Source organism: Sphaerodactylus townsendi, unplaced genomic scaffold, assembly GCF_021028975.2.
Source record: "Sphaerodactylus townsendi isolate TG3544 unplaced genomic scaffold, MPM_Stown_v2.3 scaffold_18, whole genome shotgun sequence".
NCBI classification, from domain to species: Eukaryota; Metazoa; Chordata; class Lepidosauria; order Squamata; family Sphaerodactylidae; genus Sphaerodactylus; species Sphaerodactylus townsendi.
The window spans coordinates 2,146,573-2,170,472 of NW_025950341.1; the positions used below are offsets into that span (position 1 = coordinate 2,146,573).

Genomic DNA, 23,900 nt, shown 5'->3' on the forward strand with positions numbered 1-23,900 from the left:
TTTTACGCACCAGTAGCAGGAGAATGATAGGTAACTAATTTCACCATTAAATTATTGGTGCTTATGTAGTCTATGTTTATATATTGTTTGGTTTGTTTTGACTTCATCACTAATTGGGAGTGATTCACATCCTCAGGGACTGGATTGTGGACATTTTTCACTACATCTTGTTTTCTATTGTGCTCTCTACAATAGTAGTATCTTTAGCACTGAAAGCTTTGCACCACTTCAGTCTGCCCCTCTCACTGACAGAGAATAACATTTCCTAAATCTGGCCAAATGTGCTGTAGCCCGGAAAAGTCCAGAGCTCCTGTGACCAGCTGCTTTCTCCCAAAACAATCTGCTCCATCCATCCTTTCTTTGAGATACAATTAGTATTATGACAGGCCCAGGCTCGGCAGCCACCACTTGCCTAACTAGAGAGGCATGAGACCTGATCTCTGCTTTCCTTTCAGGAAACCATGTAAAGTGGAAAATGCTTAGGAGGGCTTTTCGTTAATCTTTTCAATTCCCTTTGGATTACTTTTCGGACTCCTGGCTTGTATTCCTGGATGACTGATTGTTGTCGCTCTCGGCTTCTAGAAAAAGCAGGATAGAAACGCCCCATAAAGTTCATGCCGTAATTTTAACAGTTTTAACAGGCGTTGTTGGTTTGAATTTGCTCCTCAGCACAGCGAGCAGACAAAAAAGAACCCAGCCACTTGCAATACAGCCCCATGCAGAGTTACTACAGTCTCTAAGCCTATTGATTTCAATGGGATCGAACTAGCGTTATTATGAATAGGACTGCACAGGGCCGATTCTTTCTTGGGGCAGGCTCCAAAGCCATGCGACGCTGCTGCCTTCCTCAATGAGGGTTTTTGGAGTTTTCTAAACTTCGTACACGCCTCCCTACGAAGTTTGAAAAACTCCAAGTACTTTCCTGTGAAGAATCATCACCTAAATACCGTAAAGAACACAATAATCTTAAATTCCACCGACCCCGAACTCTGAGTCCCACCAAGCCCCGCAAATCCCACCGCCACTGACCTGCTCCTCCGCAGTCCTTGCTCAGTTCAGGCAACCTTCTTCAAGAGCCAATTGCCCTAGTAGTCTTTACTCCCTACTCTTCTGAAGTATATTTGTTGTGCCGCAGTGTTTGCTGGGAAGTGTGGTTTTAAAAAACGATAGTTACCAAGATTCCTCACCTCACACGCTGCAGAAAAAAAACCCCACGCCCTAGGACTATGTAAGTTTCCTATTTCTTTAGTTTCTGAAAGCTGTACGTCTGTCAGAGTCTGCGTCGTTTCCGTTATGTTCCCTTTTCTGATTTCTGTGGGAGACGGGCACCTCGCCGCAGAGCATTCTGGGAGAATACACTGTAACGTCTTCCACGCGCAGCCCGTTTGTCCCTTTGCATTGTATTCTGGGTATATCAGGAGGCGGTTTCTCGCTTTGCATCTTGGGTAATGTAGTTTTAACCGCCCAAGGCGTTACTCGGACGACAGCTGCTGCGTGACGATAACCAGGTAGGAGTCTTCTGCGGGAAGGAGTCGTTGGAACGGCACGCACCCTTGTTGGAGGAGGGTCCTTTTTCCTTTCGGTTATTTTCGTTTATCTGTCAGGAAGATGGCGGACCAGCAAGCAGGGTTGCTGCTATCCCGCGAGCAGGGATGTCTGGAAGAAGAGGAGGAGGAAGAGGAGGAGGAGGAGGAGGAGACTGATAAGCTTTGTAAGGACCGACGGGAGGAAATCAGAAATTGTCCATTATGTGAGATTCGGGCTTGGCCGGGAGCTGTTTTTGTGTCGGCCCTCCTCCTCCTGCTAGTTTGAGGGAAGAGTTTAAACTGATACACACGTTACGTACCTAGAGCAGTGTTTTCCAAATGTATGCGTGAGGCGCGCCTTATATTTTGGAAAGAGGGGGGACCTGAATTAAAATTGGAGGCACACTTCAGTCTTTAAGCATGAAAGAAGTTTTATTGTTAGGGTGGGTGAAAATAAAGGATGACTGAGTCATTGTTTATCACTTCATTTATGGAGGCAGCTGTAGGAGGAAAAATAACTTGCAGTTTTTGTAGACAGTTCATAATCTATATAATTCCCTAGAAGAAAACTGAGGGAAATTTTCCCTGCTCCATCTCTACTGAGAGAAAGGTGGTTGTTTTCACATTTTCAAGTGTATTCTTTCTCCACGTTTACAACATGACCACAGAATCTTCACCCGTGAGCAAAATTGCTATGTATTGTCGAAGGCTTTCATGGCCGGATTCAACTGGTTCTGGTGGGTTTTCTGGGCTGTGTGGCCATGGTCTGGTTAGGAACAAAATCCACCAGACCACGGCCACACAGCCTGGAAAACCCACCAAAATTGCCATGGCTTTATGTGGGTCAGTCAGCCATGCATGCTATGATTGTATGTCTGTCAATCTTATGGTCTTCAACTAGCAATACCAATATAGTGACAAAATAAAATTACTGTTTAACATTGGAACAGTTTGACTAATATGAAGGGACTTGCTAGTTTAAGCAGCGATAATTCATTTGATAAAATAGAACTCATTTAATTAAATTAAAATATTGTCTGCATTACAAAATTTAATCAGCTTGAGGAACTATTTGTGATTTTCAAACTTTCAAACTTTGCACAAAATGTAGCAACTTGTCAGGACATCTGGGGATTCTCATTAGATAAAAGTTGCTCTAGTCTAGCTTCATCAAATAAGCCAGGGACCTGTCCAACAAAGGTCTGATAAACTCAGAGTGAGCTACATTATAATATGGGCAGTGAACAAACATGTGCTCCAATGACTTCACTTTTCCTGACATACATAGATGAAAGCTTTCTGGGTAGTGAATTTTCCTAAATCTACTTTTCAGCATTTCAGAAGGTGATGCCAACCATTTGGCTAAGGTAAATGCCCCTCTTGCAGTTGTTTGTTTCTAACAGGGACAAATATACAGCTGATCCAAGCATATATCTAGTATTTGCGGGAGCCTTGAAATGTGGAGATCTCAAGATGCCAGTTTGGCGTTCAATGTATTCTACTATTTGTTTTATTAGAATTGCCAATTTTTTGTCAAACAGCTCTGATACCTAAAGCCAAGTGCCTCCGAGCATATGCAGAAAGACTGGGAGGATTAGGATTTTTAGCTGAGTTTGAGGAATAGTGTCTCTGAATATGCACATAATATTTCTTTTGTAAAAAAAAAAACACCTTAGCATCTGTATTTGTAAAATAAAGATACAGTTAGGTAGGCGAGAGATGAATTGGTATTCTTCTGGCTCAGGGCCTTAAGTCTAAATTCTTGTTCACATAGAGGGCATTAGGAAAGAGGGTTTTCTCATACCCTTCAGCATTATCTCTCTGGTAAGAACAGGTAGAAAAGTAGCAGCATGGTTTTGAATCAGCCTTTATAAAATCAGCCTATTGTTAACTGAAATAAGGCAAAACTTTTTTTTTTTACTCATGGCAGCCTGAATGGCCAAAATGTTACTGAAGGTCTGTCAAGAAGTAACTGATAATAAGCCATCGTGAGAATGTACTTCCTATGAAATGTATTGTCAAAGGCTTTCACGGCTGGATTCAACTGGTTGAAGTCAGAGGGAAGTCAGACTGTGATATACCTCTGAAGATGCCAACCACAGATGCAGACGAAACGTTAGGAACAAGATCCACCAGATCACGGCCACACACCCTGGAAAACCCCACAACCTATGAAATGTGTTTCAGTGAAGTTGGTCTGGTGTCCTTCTGTACCCTCACTTTTTAAAAGAAAAAACAAACCCACCTGAGCACATTTGATTCTTCCTGATTTTATTTAATCTGTGATGCTGTTGTCTCAGTGGAATCAATTAGGGAAGAGTGGAAAGAAAAGAAACAACAAATAGCTTTCACTATGAGTGAGGCAGATGCAGATGGAAAGCGGGGGTGGGGGGATTTAGAGAAGAAACATGTAATCCTACTGTCTTATCCATGGTCAGAGATGAGAATGTTATGTTGAGACAAAGACATAGTTTCCAAGATGCCTGACATGTGCACACTCCTTTTGGAGACATGACAGCAATCATGTGAAATAATTAGATACCAGTCAAGAAGTACCTTAGAGAACAACAGAATTGGGGTATAAGCCTTTCAAGAGTCAAAGCTCCCTTCCTCAAACTCTTTTCTAGCTGTTTCATTGCAGACCAATACAGGTACCGTCTGAAACTATGTGAAACGATGTTTTTTTAATGATATGCAACCTTAGGCATTGTTCCTTTTATCTCTCATCCCCACTTTCACTTAAGTTCAGAACCATTACCAGAAACTTATCCTTTGTTTCTTCTCTTCTGTCTTTCTCAAGTTTGTATGCTAAAGGACAACTATTTCCTGAACAATGTACCAGCAAATCCCCTTATACAAATGTTCTCCCTCAGCAACTGGAATTGTCAATTGTGGATCATCTCTATTTTTGATCTCCACTAACTGTCCCTTTTGTCTTGCCAATTCAGCTTTTTCTTATAGCTTGTGGAAACCTTGTTTCCCTGAACTAATGTTACATTTAACCCTGTGGATTCTCTTGTAGCATTTACATTTTTAATTAAAGTATGCAACATAGCCACGCTAGAAGTGCTAGGCTACCAAATTAGCAATAGAGTAATATATTTCTGAGAAAATTCTTCTCTGCTATATTAATGGAAGACAGTGTGGATCTAGCTGCTGAGTACTGAAGGAATACTGAACATCAAAAAATTTTCAGAAATATATTCTTTTAGCTAAAATTCAAGTGTTCCCTGTAAGATTTTCTACCTTAATTCAAGCTTACAGATCTGGAACCTTGGTTACCGAAATGATGCAGTACATTTGCAGTAAATGATTATATCCTGTGGACCTGGCATAAAGTGAGATGCCTCAAGGAAACCAGAGCTCATGACAAAAGAAACTGTAGTTTTTCTTAATGACTGTAGATATTACCTCAGTGAGTCTTCAGTGGTAGAAAACGACTCCCTCCAAACAGCCCATTGGGGCTTGATGGACATGACTGCTTCCAGCTGAATAGAGACGACAAAGGTATTTCCGCATATGACAAAGCAGCAGATTTAGATTCTAGCCAAGTTGGAGAGCAAGAAATTATTCTGTGAGTGGGCTGAAGCACATTGAAGGTCCTGGTTTCTCCAGAGATCTGAAGTGGGGTAACAGTAGATAAGTAAATGCCACCAGAACAGCATAGGACTCTTCCAGAGAAAACCAACCCAGGTAAGGGCCGCACTTGTAAGTTCTCACCTTTGAGAGAATGTAACACTGTTCTCTAAACTTTGCTCAGTCCAGCAAAGGTGAACAAATTTTATTCTTCTCTGCAATTGTTTTCAGTATCCAAACCTGTGCTTGTGTGAAACTGATTTTTTATGATATTTCTGAGGCTATTAATAATTGTCTTTTGTTTTGGTACTAAGAAGTATTTCTTCAATGGTATAACGTGCCTCTTATTTTTGGTAACCACATGCTTCTGTGTTTCTTCATTTGAAAGCTAATTATTATTTTTTATTGAACTTGTATTGATTATTCATAATTTTAGTATCTCTTTGATTTTTGTGGCTTTAATAGTAGGGTACACAATTTCTGGCTTTAATAGTAGGGTACATAATTGGTTCCCCCCAGGTCTAGTTCGTGGATGTCGGACTGTACTATCAACTGGTAGTCTAGACAAACCTAGATCATCTCCAGCTTTCAGGCTTACTCTCCACAGGCTACTTTTCATATTTAGAATCATTTACATTTTATACTGCATTAATAGTAATGCATCTAAATTAAAATGTATGCTAAATGTGGTTTTCAATTTTTCCCTAGATGTGTCCAGAAAAATGGAAACAACTCAGCATGGTATGGAAATGATTAAGAAAGAAATACATATTGAAGAGGAAGAAACAGTAATGCAAATTGAAGGGGAGGAAAAAGAACAAGAAATTAGAAAGGAAACTAACAGAAATTTACTGGATACATCATCTGAATCTCCTAGAGGTTTGCTAACCCAACTTTATGGTGTGTTAGGGTGTGGTGTGTCGTGTGTTAGGGGAAATACACTCTTAACATGCTTCCTCAGATACAAATGAATAAAACAATGCAGTTATTGCCTCTTAACTTGGGCTATGTTTTTAAGCAGACAGTATTGAAAAAATGTATCTCCAGTCTGAAATGCCAGTTTCTTTATCCACACTTAAAAACGTCTCTCCCAAAATTAAATGATAAATTAATGTATCGCTGAATTCGTTTTATACACTCACTGTAGTAACGTGAACAGTGTTCAGACCAAATCATTCAAATTCTGCAATTTATACTAGGCAAATTGTTTTTACTACGAGCAGACTGCTTTTCTGTTAAAAATGATTGAATATGTTATTTTGTTCATATTATGACAATTGTTCATAAGAAAGAAAGTTAAAAAATAATTTAAAACTTGGGGAATATTAACCATGGAGATTATTAACATTAAACCTTGCACTTGGATACAAAGTATCAGTAGAGAAAAATTATGATGGATTTTTATTTTACAAAAAGCAGTCATTTATTATTATTATTATTATTTATTTAACTTAATATACCGCCCAATCCCCGAAGGGCTCTGGGCGGTGTACAACATAAAACATTTAAAAACATCAGAGGCATCCATAAATTATAATAAAAACAGCGGTTATGATATATCAGGATGGCGTCCCACCTAAACCTAATCCCTTCAACAAGAGGGGGTAATGGTCCCGATGGTCTAAGGGACCCATAGCTCTTAAGAATGGATCCCATTAATTGGGATTCCAGCCTAGGGAGGGGGGGGCACTCAGCGGCTGGTTTCTCCAAAAGCCCGGTGAAACAACTTCAGTCTTACAGGCCCTCACGGGGGAAATCCCAAAGGTCCCTTGGAGAACCCGGACAGATGGAGGAGAGTGTTCCCACCAGGCAGGGGCCCAGAGCTTGCGTAAGGCCACAATGGCCAGCGTGGAGGCCAGCCGCATCATTTGAGGGGCCAGGGATCTCCAGTAGATTGGCCTCTGCCGAACGCAGAGGCCGAGCTGGGACATATGGGGTAATGCGGTCCCGAAGGTACGAGGATCCCAGGCCGCGTAAGGCCTTAAAGGTCAAAACCCACACCTTGAAGATGATTCGGAATTCAACTGGGAGCCAGTGCAGACGGCGTAACACAGGTTGTATGTGGTTTGGGAGCAGTCATAAGTTGGTCTATTTTAACTAGGTCCTATTTTATTGAATGGAGCTTACTTTAGAAGAGCGTTATTAGGACTGCAGCAGGAAAAGTTTATGCCAGGACAAGATTTGCTCAAATTCTGCAGATGAAGCTACGTGCTTTTGTTCCGTTTCATGCAACAGAAAGGAGAACTGTAAATAAATGACAGGCCAGGGCAAAATGGCATGTGCAGAATGGGGGATGTAGAGGATGAAGCTTCCAGTTGCTGCCAAGCTGCTAAAGAAGTAACACTTGATTATTAACTGCCATGTAAGAAAAAAAATAACTGTTTTGTTGCAGAAAAACACATTTCAATCCAGAGAACACTTGCCGATCTAGAAAAGCTGGCTGGTATGAAGGAACATGACATGACCTCAGCTGTTCTCCAGAAAACAGACCCTCATGTGGCAGGTATTTAAGCTAACTCCAGCAAAGAGAAAGCTGTGGCTGATAGAGAATGTGTGTGGTGCTGGACTCCTAAAAGTGCACCTAACCTAACAGTGTTTGCATAACAGTTGGTGGATAACCATGTTACATAGAACACTTGAGACAATTGAAACAGATAGTTTCATACATCATTGTGGGGCCTTTATCCTCTGTCAGTTGCAAGCCAGGAGATGCACATGAGCTAGTCCTACTGGGAGAGAAAAATAAGTGGCTATGGCATCAACCGGACATTCATGTGTGGAGGGAGGAGAGGAGAGGCTGGGTATCATACTCTTGCCTGGTTCTTGACAAAGTCAAGTTTAGGTTTCGCAAACTACCTTGTAAAGGAGGTAAGATTTAGCAGTTCAGATACTATATAAGTAAAACTTCCTCCAGACTGAGACCAAAGTAAAGTAGTCCACATCAGCTCTCATTTCTTTGATAGCCTTATTTGTTTGCAAGGATGCTGAGTTGCTTTGTTGTTGATCCATCAGAGTTGGTTCTTGAACAGCTTTCTGGAAAAGCATATATGATTGTCTAGGAATCCTCAGAACAGTGTCCAAATTAATCCTGCAAAGCAGATAAGAGGAACAACAGCCTGTAAAATAGGTGCTTATTTGGTTACTGCATCTCTTCATATTTTGATCTAATTTACATTACCAGGTAGAAAGAAGCTTTGTCCTCTATGTCCTGAAGACAGGTTTAAAGCTTGTTATGATCATAAGCTCCACCGCCACCTTCAGAACCTCCACTGGAAAGTGTCTGTTGAATTTGAAGGTAAAGATCGCTAAAATACTGGTGTAGATACTGTCATGCCACAGTGGCTTGAAGTCACTGATTTTTTGTTTCTTGTGTGCTTCAGGTTCCAAGACAAAACCCACAATTGTTGGCTAGCTTACTCTAAATTAAAGTTAACGTTGACCAGTAAATCTGATCAGTGTTGCTAAGATATTTTTCCAGCTGCAGTTGGCTTAAAATGAAGGCTGTGCAGCACAGAACTTACTGTCTGTGCATGTATCATTCTGAAGTGACCAAGCCCTTTCTACATTCCAGGATACAGAATGTGCATCTGTCACTTACCGTGTCACCCCCTGAAACCAAATGTTGCTGGAGACCAGGTACTGCAGCTGTAATTATACAAATCCTCATCTTTTTATAAAAGCTTGCTGTAATTAAAAATGGTTTAGTTTCAGTTTTGGCCTGACAGGCTCACAGAGTAGCTAACAATAACACAGCACATACAAAAACAGGCTGATAAAACCAATGCCTAAAGGCAGCAACAAACCATACCAAAGCCTAGCAATGAGAATCAATGAACAAATAGCAATATAAAACACACAGATCAAGAAAAGAACAGTTTAGTTTCAAAAGCCTTCTGAAAAAAACTATATAAACTGCAACATACAAAGAGCAAGATGATCCTTCCTAGGCAAAGATGATCCTTCCTAGGCCATAATTTTGGCACTGCCACCAAAAACTGTCCTATCTTGTATTGTTGCCCACTGCACCTCAGATGGCAGGGATTATGGAGAAAGGCTTTTAGTGATAATTTTATTTGTTAATTAATTAAAATACTTATGTGCTGCCTCTCATAAGGTGATTTACAAATCATGGTTAAACACTAACTTACATTTACAAATATAGTTTATGCAGGACAATTAATATACTCTTGAGTATGTTGAGGGCTTTCAAAGGGAAAACCAGCGCTGTGAATGGACCCAAAAACCAACCCTGGGCTAACAAACATGTTTTGGCATGAGGTTTTATCGTTAAACTGATCTTCTCCTGCTAGTATATGTACATAATTCAATCTCTTCCTGCAGCTGTATTCTGAGATAACTGTAAGAAATCATTAGTTAATCCAGAGACTAGCAGCTCTGCTTTCTGACACTTCTTATTCATCTTATGTAAAAAAATTGAGGGAGGAAAGGAAATGCTGAATATATAGATCCTTAATAATAAACGTTATACCTGTATTTTGTATTTATTTTAGGGCAGGCTAGGATGCTAGTGTCCGCATTTTATTGTTTAAATTCTATTAAAAGTTACTTTAAAACCAGTACTTTGGGGTTCTAAGAAGTTACTCTAAATAGAATACTGTATATATTGTCTTAAATTACCCTTCACTTTTTAGATTAATTAAATGTCTTGTCTAAAAAGCTAGCCATTTTATACTTTGTCCTGACTGAAATTATGCCCTTCTGTATTGGTATAATAATATTGGGAATTGTAGAAAGTAAATTTTTATCAGCTTGTTAAATACCTTCTAACAGGTTGTCAGGAAAATATTAGAAGTCAAGGTACTTCTTTTCACCTTATAGACTTATTACATTTAAATTAAGATGATAGAAACATGAAGACAATTCTGCTTCCTTTCATTCTATCACAAACCACTGATTCTAGAAAACTGAATCATGACCCACTAGTCAGGTCACAGGATATTGTGTGTAAAGCACTAGGCAACCCAGGGCATAGTAAGACTTTGTGTCTGGTTCTGAGACTGTCGCTTAGGGATGGTTCCTGAATAAAGACAAAAAGTTTGTTTGCACTTTTGTAATGGTCTTAAGAAACCTGTGAGTAACTTAGTAAGATATGTGCATGAAGCACTGTCAAGTCACAGCTGACTTAAGGCAATCCAAGCAAGGGTTTTTTGAGGCAAGTGAGAAGCAGGGGTAATTTCCCATTGCCTTCCTCTGCAGAGTCTTCTTTGGTGGTCTCCCAATTACTGACCCTTCTTAGCTTCCAAGTTCTATCAAGATTGGGCTATACCAGTGGTTTCCAACCTGGGGTATGTGTACCCCCAGGGGTTGCACCAGAGTGGTTGGGGGTGGGGGGTACACAAAAATTACATAATGGTTTTACTAAAATGGGGGTACAATTTTAGGGAGTATGCCAAGCAGTATGCGAGTGAAAAAAAAGGGGAACCATTGGATTACACCATGGCACCTTCCTTCCCTCCGACATCATAAAATTTGAACAACCAAATTAAATATAATTAGCAGTATGTAAATCATTAAATAAAATAGTAAAATATACCATATTCCACTCAAAAATTGAATGCAAAGTGATCCCTCCTACGTCAAGCCAACTTCTTAAAAGTCACAATAGAACTGATTGTTGATGAGCATCTTGCATAAGGCCAGTACCACTGATGCTGCCTTGCCTTTAGATTTACCAGTGTAAAGAAAGGTCTCATAGTAATACAAAGTCTTAAATATTAGCGTGCATATGGACTAGATATTGTATAGAAGATACTTCCTGGAGTATCCTCGACCCGGCCCAGGCAAAGTGCTTACTGAAATTCTTTCAGTAGTTTCTGAACCGTCAGCTCCACACAGAACACCTTTTAGCCGTCCAGGAAGACTTAACAGAGCAGCAACTTTATTAAACTCTTTAGGACAATTTATCTTAGGAGAGAGAACAAGTTAAACCCTCATATTGGAATAATAATTAAGAAATTTCATTAGATCTTGCTGCTAATAAAGACACTGTCTTCCTGATGACATCGATAGTAGTGTATAATGGTTGTTTATTGTTGTCCTATGCAGTCTGATCATCATGTTGGAAAGCTTTTCTGATACCCTTTAACTCTGCTTTCAATGTATGCTGCAGATATCCCTAAAAATAGGAGCCCATTACCACTGCATTATCTGCTCAGCAACCGTTACCCGAAGGACTGATATGATAGGGCATGTTAGACGCCATGTTAATAAGGGAGAAACTGAATCTAGGTATAGCGCTGGTAAGTATTTAAGCATCTCCGTTGCTTCATTATGAAAATCTTACATTATGTTCATCACAAGGCATAGATAGAATGTGTGATGCAGTTAGTGTGCGCCGGAATATATGATCCTGCCTGAGTCAACAAATTTGAAGCCATTTGAAAGGACTTTCCATAGCATTCAATATCAAGGCATATTGGTAAATCTTTCTTTATTGGCCTCCTTTGTCTAACATGGATTAATTATTCTAAGATGTTTGAGAGCTGTGCTTGATGAAGTAGCTTATTCTACCATTTGTTCAGCACATGCAAGACAGAGCAAAACAACCAAAATCCTAAAGCATGTAATTTGTACCTTAAGATTTAGCTTTCATGGAATGAGAAATGTCATTCAAGGATCATACTTCACAGCCAATTTCCTGGCCTCGAGACCATGTGTCCCTAAGTTATTATCCCATTTTTTCTTGTAGAACTCAAACGAATCTCCAGCATCCAAAATAGGTTTTAAAACCTTTGACTTTCAGTATCCAAAGGGATCTGAAATATATTCAAAAGCTTAATTGCCTACGAGTAGAATTCCTGCCTCCCCTACACCTACTGGTTCAGAAGGATATGTTTGATGGTTTGAATCAAAATAAAATTGCAAGTCGTATGGCAGTTACACAGTATAAATCAGAATTGTTTATTTCTAATTTTACAAATGTGGCTAACAGTATTCCTATTGCCCAAGAAGCCCAGTATTCTTATTGCCCAAAAAGTCTTTTTTATGGCTGTTGTATTCTGGATTACCACTAACATAGATCTAAAAATCCTGGGTGCTTTTTGAATGTCACAGAAAATGTACACACATAGTCTGCTTAGTACTGTTTCTTTCATTCTGAAAAATATTCTTAGCCCAGGCTCCCAAGTCTACACACGAAGTCCTGAAAGAAGCAGACACAGATATACAAGTCCTTCCTAACTATTGTACGCCAGAGAAAACAGATTCCTATTTTAATCCCAAAATGAAGCTTAACAGGTAAGAAATTATGATGGGGTTTTAGGGAATTACTCTAGGGAGCATTTAAGAATATTTTCATGAAACATGAATCACAGAAATCAATAGATGGTTGATATTTCTGTTGGACAGAATCAAAGACCCTTGCCAAATATGCTCATGGCTGAGGAATGATTTCAACCAACATCACAGCCCTTTGGGCATAACATGGACATTGCTGGCAAAAAACTGTGGGTTGGCTCCCAGCTGTGGTAGCAAGTATTCACCGAGGGTGGTGTGGCAGAGGACAGGGCAGTAAATAGTAGGCAGAGCCAACTAATTCCATTTCTGTCCCCAGCACTACAATCTCTTAACACAACTGATCCCTATGCAGGTTCCTGTCTAATGTACGCCAGAGAAAACAGATTCCTATTTTAATCCCAACTTCTCCTTTTTTTCTGTGTTTGCAACAATAGTGGGAACACCCAGTTCAAGAAAGAAATTCTGCTGCATGCCTCCCCACCCCCCACATACACACAACAAACACTTATCAGAAGAACAAGGTTTATGAGACAAAGAAGGATATGAGATTAAAGGGTGCTGGTTTCAGAACAGAGACTTTCAGAGCCACAGCATCTTAACTTTCAAGGCAACATTTTTCAGAACTTCTGGTTACAAAATAGTTGAGAGCATGTACCAAGTGCCTGTAATTGACTTTTAATGGCACAATCCTATGCACGTTTAACCAGAAGTAACGTCTCTTGTACTCAGTTGGATTCACTCTCAGACAGGGTGTCTACAGGATTACAGACTGAACTGAAGGAGGTTTGGTTTCTTTGGGCAAGAACGCTTTTATTGGGAGGGGGGGCGCTCCTGCTTTCCATTCTACAACTGAGCTACTGAATGAGTTATTTTCCTTCACCCTTCTCAGAGCCAGTGTTACTTATGGCAACCCTGTAGGGTTGAAGGCAAGAGACATTCAGAGGTGGTTTGCCATTGTCTGTCTCCACATCACAAGCTTCCCTGGGGGTCTCCCATTCAAATACTAGGCAGGGTCAGGACTGAGAGTGTGCGACTGGCCCAGGGTTACCGGGCAAGCTTCCATGGTGCAAGTGGGGATTTGAATCTGAGTTTCCCAGGTCCTACCAGTGGTGGCAAACCTATGGCACTCCAAGGGGCTGATGGGAATTGTAGTCCATGAACATCTGGAGGTTCGTCACCACAGTACCTAGTCCAACACCTTAATAGTGGAAATGTATTCTATCAAAAACCTGAACCTGGTCAACTATCAGGCTTAACACAAGAATAATAATGATTACTTTTATAACGTTATTTTGCAAAATCTTTTTATGATGTTATTTTGCAAAATCTTTTTAGAAAATGCCATTAAACGGATAGCAGTAATAAACAATAAATGTGTACTTTTACAGCTGTTTTCATCAGGATTCCTTTTCTTTTAGGCAGTTGACAGTCTGTGCTTTAGCTGTTTTAGTTGAAGAGCGAAAACCTTTGGAGTGTCTGGATGCATTTGGAGCCACAGGTAACATCTTGTCTTGACTTGGATTCACTAAGTATTTTTTAAATAGATTGTATTCATATTCTGCCATATTTTTGGCTATCCCAGCAAAGGAGATACTATTAATGGAAACAGATACTTGAAATAGAATTCATAGCAGTCCTGTTGCTTTTGGCAGCTGTGTGGGAGCAAATGTCTCAGTATTTTGTAGCCTTAGTTAGAAAAAATTGTTTTCCATTATATATTCCCAGAACTTAGTCTATTTGGAAATTGGTTTAAAGAAACAGGAAAAATCTCTCACTGTAATTCATTCATCTGTCTGCATTATTACATGTCTCCTGTATTTTAGGTATAATGGGATTACAGTGGGCAAAGCATCTTGGAAATTCTGTAAAGGTCACCATTAATGATTATAATAAGAATTCTGTAACAATGATACATGAGAACTGTCATTTAAATAAGATGAAGGTGGTGACCAGCAGCAAAGAGGAAGATGACTGTAATGAAACAGTGGAAGAAGGGGAGGAAAACTTTCCTACCATTGAAGTGACACAAATGGATGCAAATGTCATCATGCACTTGAGAGCATTTGATTTTATGTAAGTTACCTCACGTATCAACACTTCCCTTTTAAAAATAATTTTTAAATTAGTTTTCACATATCAACATTTCCTGATGCTTCTCATATCCCCAAAGGGGTGTAGCTCAGTGTATAAAATCCAAAATTATAACACTTTCAGAAAGACAACACTGGTTTATTGACAATAACAAAACTTCACATCTTATGGAATATCCATCTACTGAAAAAGGATATAAAGTGGAATAAATTTATGAGATGGATACTGTAGTGGCACATTGCCACACCTTAAGAGAAAGTTTGCATAAATTAATGTTGCATAAGTTTTGCATAAATACATAAATTTATTTATTTAAAATGATTTATAGCCCTTTAAAATTGATTTATTTAAAGAAGTTAACATATGGAACAAATCGAGTCAAAGAAGCAGTACTTACTGCTTACATTGCAACCAGTGGCGTACTGCCACAAAACAGCCCCTCCCCACCCCCACTGAACTCCCCTGCTGAACTGCTCCGGCTTGCAATCCCGCCCCCCAACAAACCTTTTCCTCCTACAAGCAGCGCCAGCCAGCCACACACAGGGAGGGGGATTGTAGCTTCCCTGACCTTAACCCCTCCCCCAGTGTGTTGCCAGACAGTACCGCTCAGAGGAGAAAAAGTTTGTTGGGACAGGTTTTGCAAAGGTGCAGTGGTGGGGGAAGTTCAGCTGAGGGCTGGGCGCAGGGAGATGAGGGTGTGGCCCAAAGTGCACCGTGCATCTGACCCAGGCCCCTCTGGCCCCCCTAGTTCCACCAGTGATTACCACTGCACACTGTAGGCCTATAGAGCTCTATCAGGTGGTTAGGGGCCTATGGGAGGAGGTCGACTGTCCTGCAGCCTACTGTGATAATTGTATTAAACACTGCAGAGAAATTGTCGAAGGCTTTCACAGCTGGATTCAACCGGTTCTGGTGGTTTTTCCGGGCTGTATGACCATGGTCTGGTGGATCTTGTTCCTAACGTTTCGCCTGCATCTGTGGCTGGCATCTTCAGAGGTGTATCACAGAGGGAAGTTAACAGCAAAACATGGATAACTGCAATAAAGTCATTATCTTCCAAGATGAGGTACAACTGATGTACCACCAGAAGCTACGTTTAGCTGTGCATACTTCCTGATGATAAAAGCTTGCAAACTTAGCTAGGCATGCGTCTTTCTACTTTTGTGTGCAGAAGAAAGCCCAGGGAGATACTGTCCCTGTATGAGCCAAGTACCCACCTTTTATTGATTTCAGATTATATAATCAGATGAGTGCATCTCTAAGGATCCTTACTTGGAAATTCTGTTGAAATTAGTGAGTTAGACCTTATAAACAAAGTGCTATGTAAAGACAGCCTTCAGAGCAGAGTGGCAGTCTGGCGTCTCATTCCCTCTTCTCCCCACAACCCCTATGTGCATGGCATTTTGTCCACAAATATCCCATTCTTCACCTCTAATCTCAAAGAGCCCCAAAACTGATTTATCAGCTCAGTACCCCCACAAAGCATCACAGTGGGTGGCCGAGGGAACAAGAAGGGTTGAAACATCTGCCGCTCCTTGCAGTTTATAGGACCCTACCCACCGAGATTAACTTTTGAGTAAAAAATATGATTGTGTTGTAAATCTTGTGTTATGATTCTTAATGTATATTTATGTTCTCTACCCAATAGACATCTAGACCCATTTGGATCTTCAGTGAACTATCTTGATGCAGCTTTCAGGAATGTAAGAAATCTTGGCATTGTGTCAGTGACATCGACAGATACCAGCTCTCTCTACGCCAAGGCTCAGCATGTGGCTCAGCGCCACTATGGTTGCAACATTATCAGGACAGAGTATTACAAGGAACTGGCAGCTCGCATGGTAGTTGCTGCTGTGGCAAGGTATGCTCATAGTTTCTGAAGGGCAGTTGTCTCTCACTCTAGCAGAAGCAGTCCTTCCCCCCTCCAGTTGAATTCTCCCATATAGAGTCTGCAGGAAATTGCATCTTGTTCTCCAACAGTCTTCAGGACTTAGCTAGAAAGGTGCACACTGTAAAAGCAAATTAAGCAGTTCAGATTAGGACTACACAACATAATACAGTAAGATCAATACAGACCAACAGCCATGTATTGGAATCTGCCAGTTACTCTGGAGTCCTTTTTCAGTCACCAACAGGCATTAAAGGGGATCACTTCCCTGGCTTGTATGTTGTAAAATACAGTAGAAGTAGAAAATAAAGACAGAAAGTCAAGCAAGGAAATTGGTTAGTGCAATTGTGCAAGTTTCATAGCCGCTATAGACATTCAGAATGGGACACAGTGGGATAAGCTTTTGCTGATTTACCTTAGTAATGGCATGTCTTTTCTGCAGAGCTGCTGCACGATGCAACAAAGGCATTGAAGTTTTGCTTGCAGTGGCCCTAGAACATTTTGTTCTAGTGCAGGTGAGAGTACTGAGAGGACCCACCCCTGCAGATGACACTGTCAAGAAGATTCAATACCTGATCCACTGTCAGTGGTGTGAAGAAAGGGTATTTAAAAGAGAGGGCAACATGATAGAAGGTAACCATTTATTTTAATACACAAGTGTAAATAGAATAAGTCTGCTTTGGTTTTGTGGTTGTTGAAAAACTAACCTTAATCTAGTAGAGCCTCTGTGCTAATAAACTTTTTTAATACTGTGGGTTTCCTGGCAGGCCCATTGCAGCTCAAATTTTCATTTATCATGCTCTTCAGGACAGCAGCACCCCTCCCCCATTTTGTTCTCACAACAGCCTTGTGAAGTCGATTAAATCATGCATGTTGGTCAATGTGGATCCAAAACTCCCTATTGATGTCTGCCATTATTTGCTGTACCACCCGACCACCTAAGGCTGGAACTGCCTATCTTGAACATTGCATTAAACTTCTATGAGGTATAATGAAGAGAACATTAATCCAGCAAACCAGCTTTCCAGTTTGGCTTTTCCAAATGGTCTCCCACTGGATTCTGAGAGGACACCCTGATGTCATGGCATCACATCCTGACTCATGCTGCACTTAATAACAGCTACTGCAGGCAATTGCTTCAAGCACACTTGATATATTTTTAACGTAGCATACTGCGTGCATTTCCATTATATTCACGATTTTTCAAAAACAAATATCACGTGTTTGCTTTTTAAATAAATGCGAATACCTTCTTTTCAGAAAACCCTTATTGGCAGCTCCCTTGCGACTGCTATAGCAGTATGACAGGGAAGACAGCAGTTGAACTCGGTCCTTTATGGTACGTAGTTTTTTTCAGTTTTCAAACAGCCAGGAAGGCATCACTAAAGAGTCACTGATAGCTGCCAAAGGGAAGTGAGATGCTTAAAGGGCTATGATCTCTCCTGAATCCTGTAGTGGGGAGACTCAAACAGTTGCTTCTTCACTTCCAGGAGCTTAACACTGCAACTGTCAAGCAATGCTAACTAAGTCGGGCTTGGAAATCAATAAGGAGCTTGTTTGACCATGATTAAGAACCTGCTTTAAAGATGCATTTATTTACCACAGTGTTTACACTGGCAGAGGGGGCAAACACTCTAGTGCAATCCCGTGCCTCATCCAAGCGGCATCCCCCCCCCCCCCGATTGGTCCATAAGTGGAACACCCAAGATCTTAGACTGAGAGAAGAGAAAAAACACATTACCTGGAGAGCAGTTTGTTCCAGGTTGTCATCTTTCATTTGAAGAATCTCAAGCTTGTTTGTTGAATATAGACTGTTCATTGGCTCCAGTTTTAAAATATTTTTAAAAGAGATTCCATAGGACCTGTAAGATGAAGTAGTTCCACCAGGTGTTCTGCTGAGGATTGTCAAGGCTAGCTTTCTACTAGCAGTACTGCCTGTTTTTCACAGCAGTCTGGGATGTTGATTGTCAGGTGACAAATTATGGTATTTTTAGTCTTAACGCCTGAGCTGGGATACTGTCTTATAGACTATTTTAAGATATTGTATGTTTTATCCCTATTGATTTATAATTGTATGTTGTGAGCTACCAGGAGTCCTGTGACCAAGGGAAGGGGCAAGGAAATCTAAAATAAATTAGTCTAAAATAAATATTAAAAAACGAAGAATAAAATACTTAAATTGTTATTTTCCAGGTCAGGATCCCTCTTTAACACTGGATTTCTAAGAAGAATGTTGTTTGAAGCAGTTCAGTATGGCTTGGATGATATCCAGGCCCTTCTAAAAACACTAATCTGTGAAGCAGAGTGTACAACTCACAAACAGTTTTTAATACACGGCCCCAGCAGCCATAACAGACAAGGTGAGAAAATGCAGTGACACAGATTTCAAAATCCTTTAGGTTAAAAACTTTACCTGGCTAAACTGTACAAAACAATGGCTCATTAATAGCAATAGACTTTTTGCATATAAACAATTATTATTTTGAAAATTCCAAAGCTATGTATAGTATACAAAATCTTACTAATAGATTGGATGCTCAGAAGCTTCAAATTTTTCAGCCTTGTCATGATGACTGTAGTTCTTAATATTCTTACTCAAGACCACGTCCAGCCCAGTTTCCTGACACAGCAAAATGCTTGTTAACCCTCCAGTCTGGCTGCAGTAACCACCTTTCAGTAAAAGGAGTCACTGGCTTCCTGCCAAATGCTGGAACAGTACACGGGGAAAATTCTAGCTATACCCACAAAGCACAATCAGATGATGGTGACGTGCAATTTATTAACAGGAATGGCACACAACCAAATAACTAGAAGTATGTAAAGGCTTCTGAAAAATACCGGTGTCCCCCTATATGGACAGAACTAAGATTTCAACAGATAGCACTCTTTCTATCATGAAAGCACCAATGCATGATGTGTATGCATTGGCAGCTGCTAAATTGTTTGTGGAGTCTTAGCTCTTTTGTGGTAAAAGTGCTGTTTAAAGGGCAGCCCAATCCAGGGGGTGGCAAAAGGAGTCTCAAGATCAATGTGAGTCTGCTATAGTGTGTTCACCCACCCCGCCAGTGTAAGGAGCAGCCACGCTGGCAGAAAGAGCAAAGATACCAGCAGTTGGGCACCACACAGCTCTGTGGCACCCAAAACCTGGAGAGCCTGCTGTTCCGAAGCTACACCAGCATAGGAGAGCTCGCCAGTGCAGTGGGGGCATTCCAGGGGGTAAAGCCAACTTTACTTGGCTTCCATTGCAGCATGGGAACCCCAGCCACAGACTTGCACCACTGGAAAGTGTGGCATAAGCCTGTTTTATTTATGGGGCAATTCAAGCAACAAGAGTGTTTTTGCATTTCCCTCTTTTATGTGCTGCCTGAAATCCTTTTGGAGGCAAGCTGCTGCAAAACTAACCCACCTACCCCCACCCCCCGCCTGTTATTCATATTTCTCATTTCATAAGCATCATTTCAAAGGTGCTTCTTTTCCCCACACAGACTCAAACTCATTCTGATTTCCTTGTATTTTAGAAGAGTGTGGTGTGTTGATTAAGACACCAGATGCTGCGGCAGATTACTGCATTATACACGGTAGGTAACAGTTGGTAGAACGTGTAACCTGGTGACTGACTGAGGTTACCAAAGATGGCACACAGTCTTCTACAGTAAAAAGTTAGTTCTAAAAGTGTATCAATCTGTAGAATTTCTATTGGAAGGTAAAGCTGGGCCTCCACAGTCCAACTTATATGTGTTGAAAAGGCTCTTCTGCCCTCTTGTTGATGTGACATCTTTAATTTTTTCCTATGTTCCAGAAAAACGAAAGAGCAATGAAATGACCCAAAATGGAGCCAAACGTCAAAAGCTTGAGAGTAATGTTGAGCATCCTGCCTTTTATTACAATATCCATAGACACAGTATTAAAGGAATGAATATGCCAAAGTAAGTCCCCCATTTTAAAAAGACCACAACGAACATTGAATGGGGAGGAGGCATAAGAACACAAAGGATGGTCCATCCAGTTCAGCATTCTGGCACACACAGCAGCCAACCAGTTGCCCTGGAAGGCCAACAGAGAGCACACAGAGGCTGTGTACTGTATCCCAGCACTACTACTTAGAGATTTTATGGCGGTTCCCTTTTATTCATATGGCTAGTAACCCCTGATCGACTTATTCTCCATGAGACTAACTTCATCTTAAAGCCATCTTTGCTTGTGCCTGCTACTATGTTGACAGGCCATTTCACTATTTATTTCCCCATCAACTTCATAGGGTGCCCACAAGTTCTAGTCCAGGGGTCTGCAACCTGTGGTTCTCCAGATGTTCATAGACTACAATTCCCATCAGCCCCAATTGGCCATGCTGGCAAGGGCTGATGGGAATTGTAGTCTATGAACATCTGGAGAGCCACCGGTTGCAGACCCCTGTTCTAGTCTTATGATGGGGGGGAGCTCTTAGTCCACTCCCCCCCCCCCCGCCACCATGCATTATTCTATAAATCTCATTTCTTCCCTTAATCACCTTTTTCTGAACTGAAAAATCCCAGACCTTTATCCTTTCCTCAAAGGAAAAGCATGCCAACCCTTGTAGAAATAAGGTTGCTGTCTTCTGATACATTTTTGCTCTGCAGAATCCTTTTTGAAATACAGCAACTAGAACTGTACACAATATTCCAAATGGAGCCAAGCCATGTAAAAGGCCATTACAAGACTGGTCCTTTAATTGGCACATTCTTTCATAATTATCCCCAGCATGGATTCTGTCTTCCCCTGCTGCTGCACAGAGTTGACTTTTTCATTGAGCTATCCACTACAACCCCAAGATTCCTTTCAGTCTCAATCTTGGCCAGTTCGGACCTCATCAACATGTGTTTAAAGACAGCATTTTTTTGCATCACTTTACACTTTCCTGTGTTGAACTTAATTTGCCATGTTTTATTGCTCTTCACAATCCACTTTGGTTTTCACCATCACAGATAATTAGGTGTCATCTGCAGACTTGATCACGACACTGCTTACTGCCAATCATCATCATCATTTATGAACAAGTAAATAGCACTAGACCCAATACTGATCCTTGTGGGAACGTCACAGCTCCTTCCCTCCATGACAAGAACTGTCCATTTATTCAGATTCTACATCCTGTCGTTTAATCAACTGTTAATCCACCATCCATTTATTTTATGCTTATTTTTCCCCTCCAGGTTGAATAAATTCTTGCTTTACCTCTCTCAAGCTGGGTATCGAGTAAGTCGAACTCATTTTGACCCCATGGGCGTTCGCACTGATGCCCCCCTGGAACACTTTAAATCCATTCTTACGAAATACAGCAAACCCACATATGTAGGAGGGCAATCTGAAGGCTCTGTGCATGCTTCGGAGGATTCCCAGGCAGGAACTCAAGGCGAGTTCACAGAAGAAAACTTGTAAAATGACCCTTCTAGAAAGAGGTTTGACTGTTTGGTTTTTTGAATTGAAGATCTATGTCAAGTAGTACAGTAAAGTCAGTGATCTCTGGAGACAGTGTGACCTGCTGACCTATTTTAACTGTTGGATAGTTTTAGAACAGCGCAGAAGAACAGCCACTCCTATTTTCTCCTGAAATTGTAGTTCAGTTTTTCAGTTGTTATTTTAATGCTTGTACTTTTTTCAATTATTGAATTCTGCAGCTATCCTGAACTTTTCCTATTTTTGAAACTTCTTGTTCAGATGTATAATATTGTTTTTAAGAGGATGGAATTGCAGGGACCTGGGGTACCAAATGCTTGTGTAATTAATTATTATAACTTAACAAATAAAGTGTTCTATCTTTTGTCGAATGTCGATTTTTTTAAAAGCTTGGAAATGGCAGAAGCCTCTCCTTTGGCATTATTTTAGGCTCTCCAAGTAGCATGCCCAGTACCCTGTTTCCCCGAATATAAGACATCCCCGGAAAATAAGACGTAGTAGAGGTTTTGCTGAAGTGTGAAATATAAGGCATCCCCCAAAAGTAAGACGTAGCAAAGTTTTTGTTTGGAAGCATGCCCGACGAACAGAACACAGAAAAATTAGACATCCCCTGAAAATAAGACATAGTGCATCTTTGGGAGCAAAAATTAATTTAAGACACTGTCTTATTTTCGGGGAAACACGGTAGCAACTCAAGAAGCTTCTCCTAAGAAACAGCAGCTGGACAGCAACACTTACTCCTCAAGTTTGTAAATAACCAAATGATGAATTAAGCTTCCTTTTATTTTTACTATTGCATCCTCTGGGGGAAGTAAGAGGCAGAAGCAATCTTCTCCCCCTCCCCCCATATAATGAATTGTGCAACAATGGTGCTTCTTTAAATACAGCATAAACATTTTAAAAAAATAATGGGGATGCTTTACTAGTGTACTAAAGATCAGATATTCAGTTACATCAGTAGTGCCATGATATAAATACTGGCAGAGAATTCTGGCTATTTCTACTTTATAGGAAGGTGGGCAGCCCTATCCAGATAGGGGAGTGATTGTGCTGTGGAAGCAGTGGAGGGCTGTGCCAACGTGTTTGCTCTTCTGTCTGTGTAAGGGGCTGCCATGTTGGTGGAGGGTGCAAAAACTCTGGTGTCCTGCCACCCCACAGCTCTATTATGGTGGGCAAACCCAGGAGTCTGGGCTACCATGGAGCAGTGCTGGTGTCTGTGTGGATGCCAGTGAAGGAAAGGGGGGGGCGGGTTCCTGGGGATGAAGCCAATGTTAGTCTGCTTCTACCACCATTCCCGTCTGGGAATACAACCTGGCCCTGAAGATTGGCGCCACACAAAAGCGCGGTGTAAGCCTGTTTGTTCTATGGGGCAATTTGGATGGCAAGAGGGATTTAAACTTTCAATGAGGCACACAGCAATTAGGACTTTTTTGATTAAAACAACTACTTTATGTATTTTAAGTAAATATAAATATTCAGTAAATTCACTGTAACATGTAAGTAAAAATTCACATTCTCCCATACTTTAAGTTGGGAACAATACACACCTTAGGTAAATAAACTTTCAAAATTTTACAGACACTACCCTGCTTATAGGGCTAAACCTTAGATAGAAATCACAATGCACATGTATGGTTCTGCTGCAGCTGATGTTTGCCCGTACAAAACATTTTCCACAAAAAGAAACCAGATTATATTTAGTGGACATGCACTACCAAGCTATATAAGTTGTACATTACACCAAAAGTACTCAACAAAAATCAGACAGACATGGTACAACTTCCCTCCCCACCCCTGACTTCTAGTAATTGTAACTTTCATGGCACAAACTGCTAGCATAATTTAGGAATACTCAATATAGAAGGGATCTTAAAAATAAAAAATACTAAAACTACTGAGTTCTCCTGCATGACAAAAAATGATAATTGTGTCTCCCTCTAAATAGAATAGAGTCAGTTTAAGGGGAAGCTTGATTTGTAGGTACTTCACAAAGACATCCAAAATGAATTAGAGGATTAGCCCCTCTTCCTAATTTCAAGAGGCAGTGACCCAGGTCCTGCACTAAAAAAATGTTCCAGCAGTAAAGTCCCTGTTGCATCATCAGCCTTACAAAATGGTCACTCAGTAGA

The 23,900-nt window shown here is 40.6% G+C and overlaps 2 protein-coding genes across 5 annotated transcripts in view; one reads left to right on the plus strand and one right to left on the minus strand.

Annotated features, from left to right (window-relative positions):
- Positions 1–1,521, minus strand: part of SWT1 (SWT1 RNA endoribonuclease homolog) — a 42,096-nt gene extending 40,575 nt beyond the window's left edge. The window contains 1 exon segment of the mRNA XM_048482528.1: positions 1,030–1,521. The gene's annotated coding sequence lies outside the window, so the exon portion shown is untranslated.
- Positions 1,373–22,135, plus strand: TRMT1L (tRNA methyltransferase 1 like). 4 transcript variants are annotated; one of them, XM_048482517.1, is made up of 16 exons: positions 1,373–1,508; positions 5,811–6,002; positions 7,495–7,605; positions 8,284–8,397; positions 8,674–8,738; positions 11,233–11,362; positions 12,236–12,359; positions 13,778–13,857; positions 14,183–14,432; positions 16,099–16,311; positions 16,781–16,971; positions 17,599–17,677; positions 18,532–18,698; positions 19,857–19,916; positions 20,138–20,264; positions 21,528–22,135. In XM_048482517.1, the coding sequence occupies exons 2-16, from the start codon at positions 5,825–5,827 to the stop codon at positions 21,751–21,753; spliced, it is 2,115 nt and encodes a 704-aa protein (XP_048338474.1). In that variant the 5' UTR covers positions 1,373–1,508; positions 5,811–5,824; the 3' UTR covers positions 21,754–22,135. The 4 variants fall into 4 exon arrangements, with proteins under 4 accessions (XP_048338474.1, XP_048338471.1, XP_048338472.1 ...); XM_048482514.1 differs by lacking the exon at positions 1,373–1,508 and adding an exon at positions 1,516–1,711; XM_048482515.1 differs by lacking the exon at positions 1,373–1,508 and adding an exon at positions 1,516–1,711 and having other exon boundaries at positions 5,811–5,981.
- The last annotated feature ends 1,765 nt before the right edge of the window (positions 22,136–23,900 follow it).

What these genes read in the sequence shown, in the direction of transcription:
- TRMT1L (XM_048482514.1), top strand. Translation starts at nt 1,609, where the DNA reads ATGGCGGACCAGCAAGCAGGGTTGCTGCTATCCCGCGAGCAGGGATGT. An exon ending in AGTGTCTGTTGAATTTGAAG is followed by an intron (nt 8,398 to 8,673) that starts GTAAAGATCGCT and finishes TCTACATTCCAG; the next exon opens with GATACAGAATGTGCATCTGT. An exon ending in GGATGCATTTGGAGCCACAG is followed by an intron (nt 13,858 to 14,182) that starts GTAACATCTTGT and finishes CCTGTATTTTAG; the next exon opens with GTATAATGGGATTACAGTGG.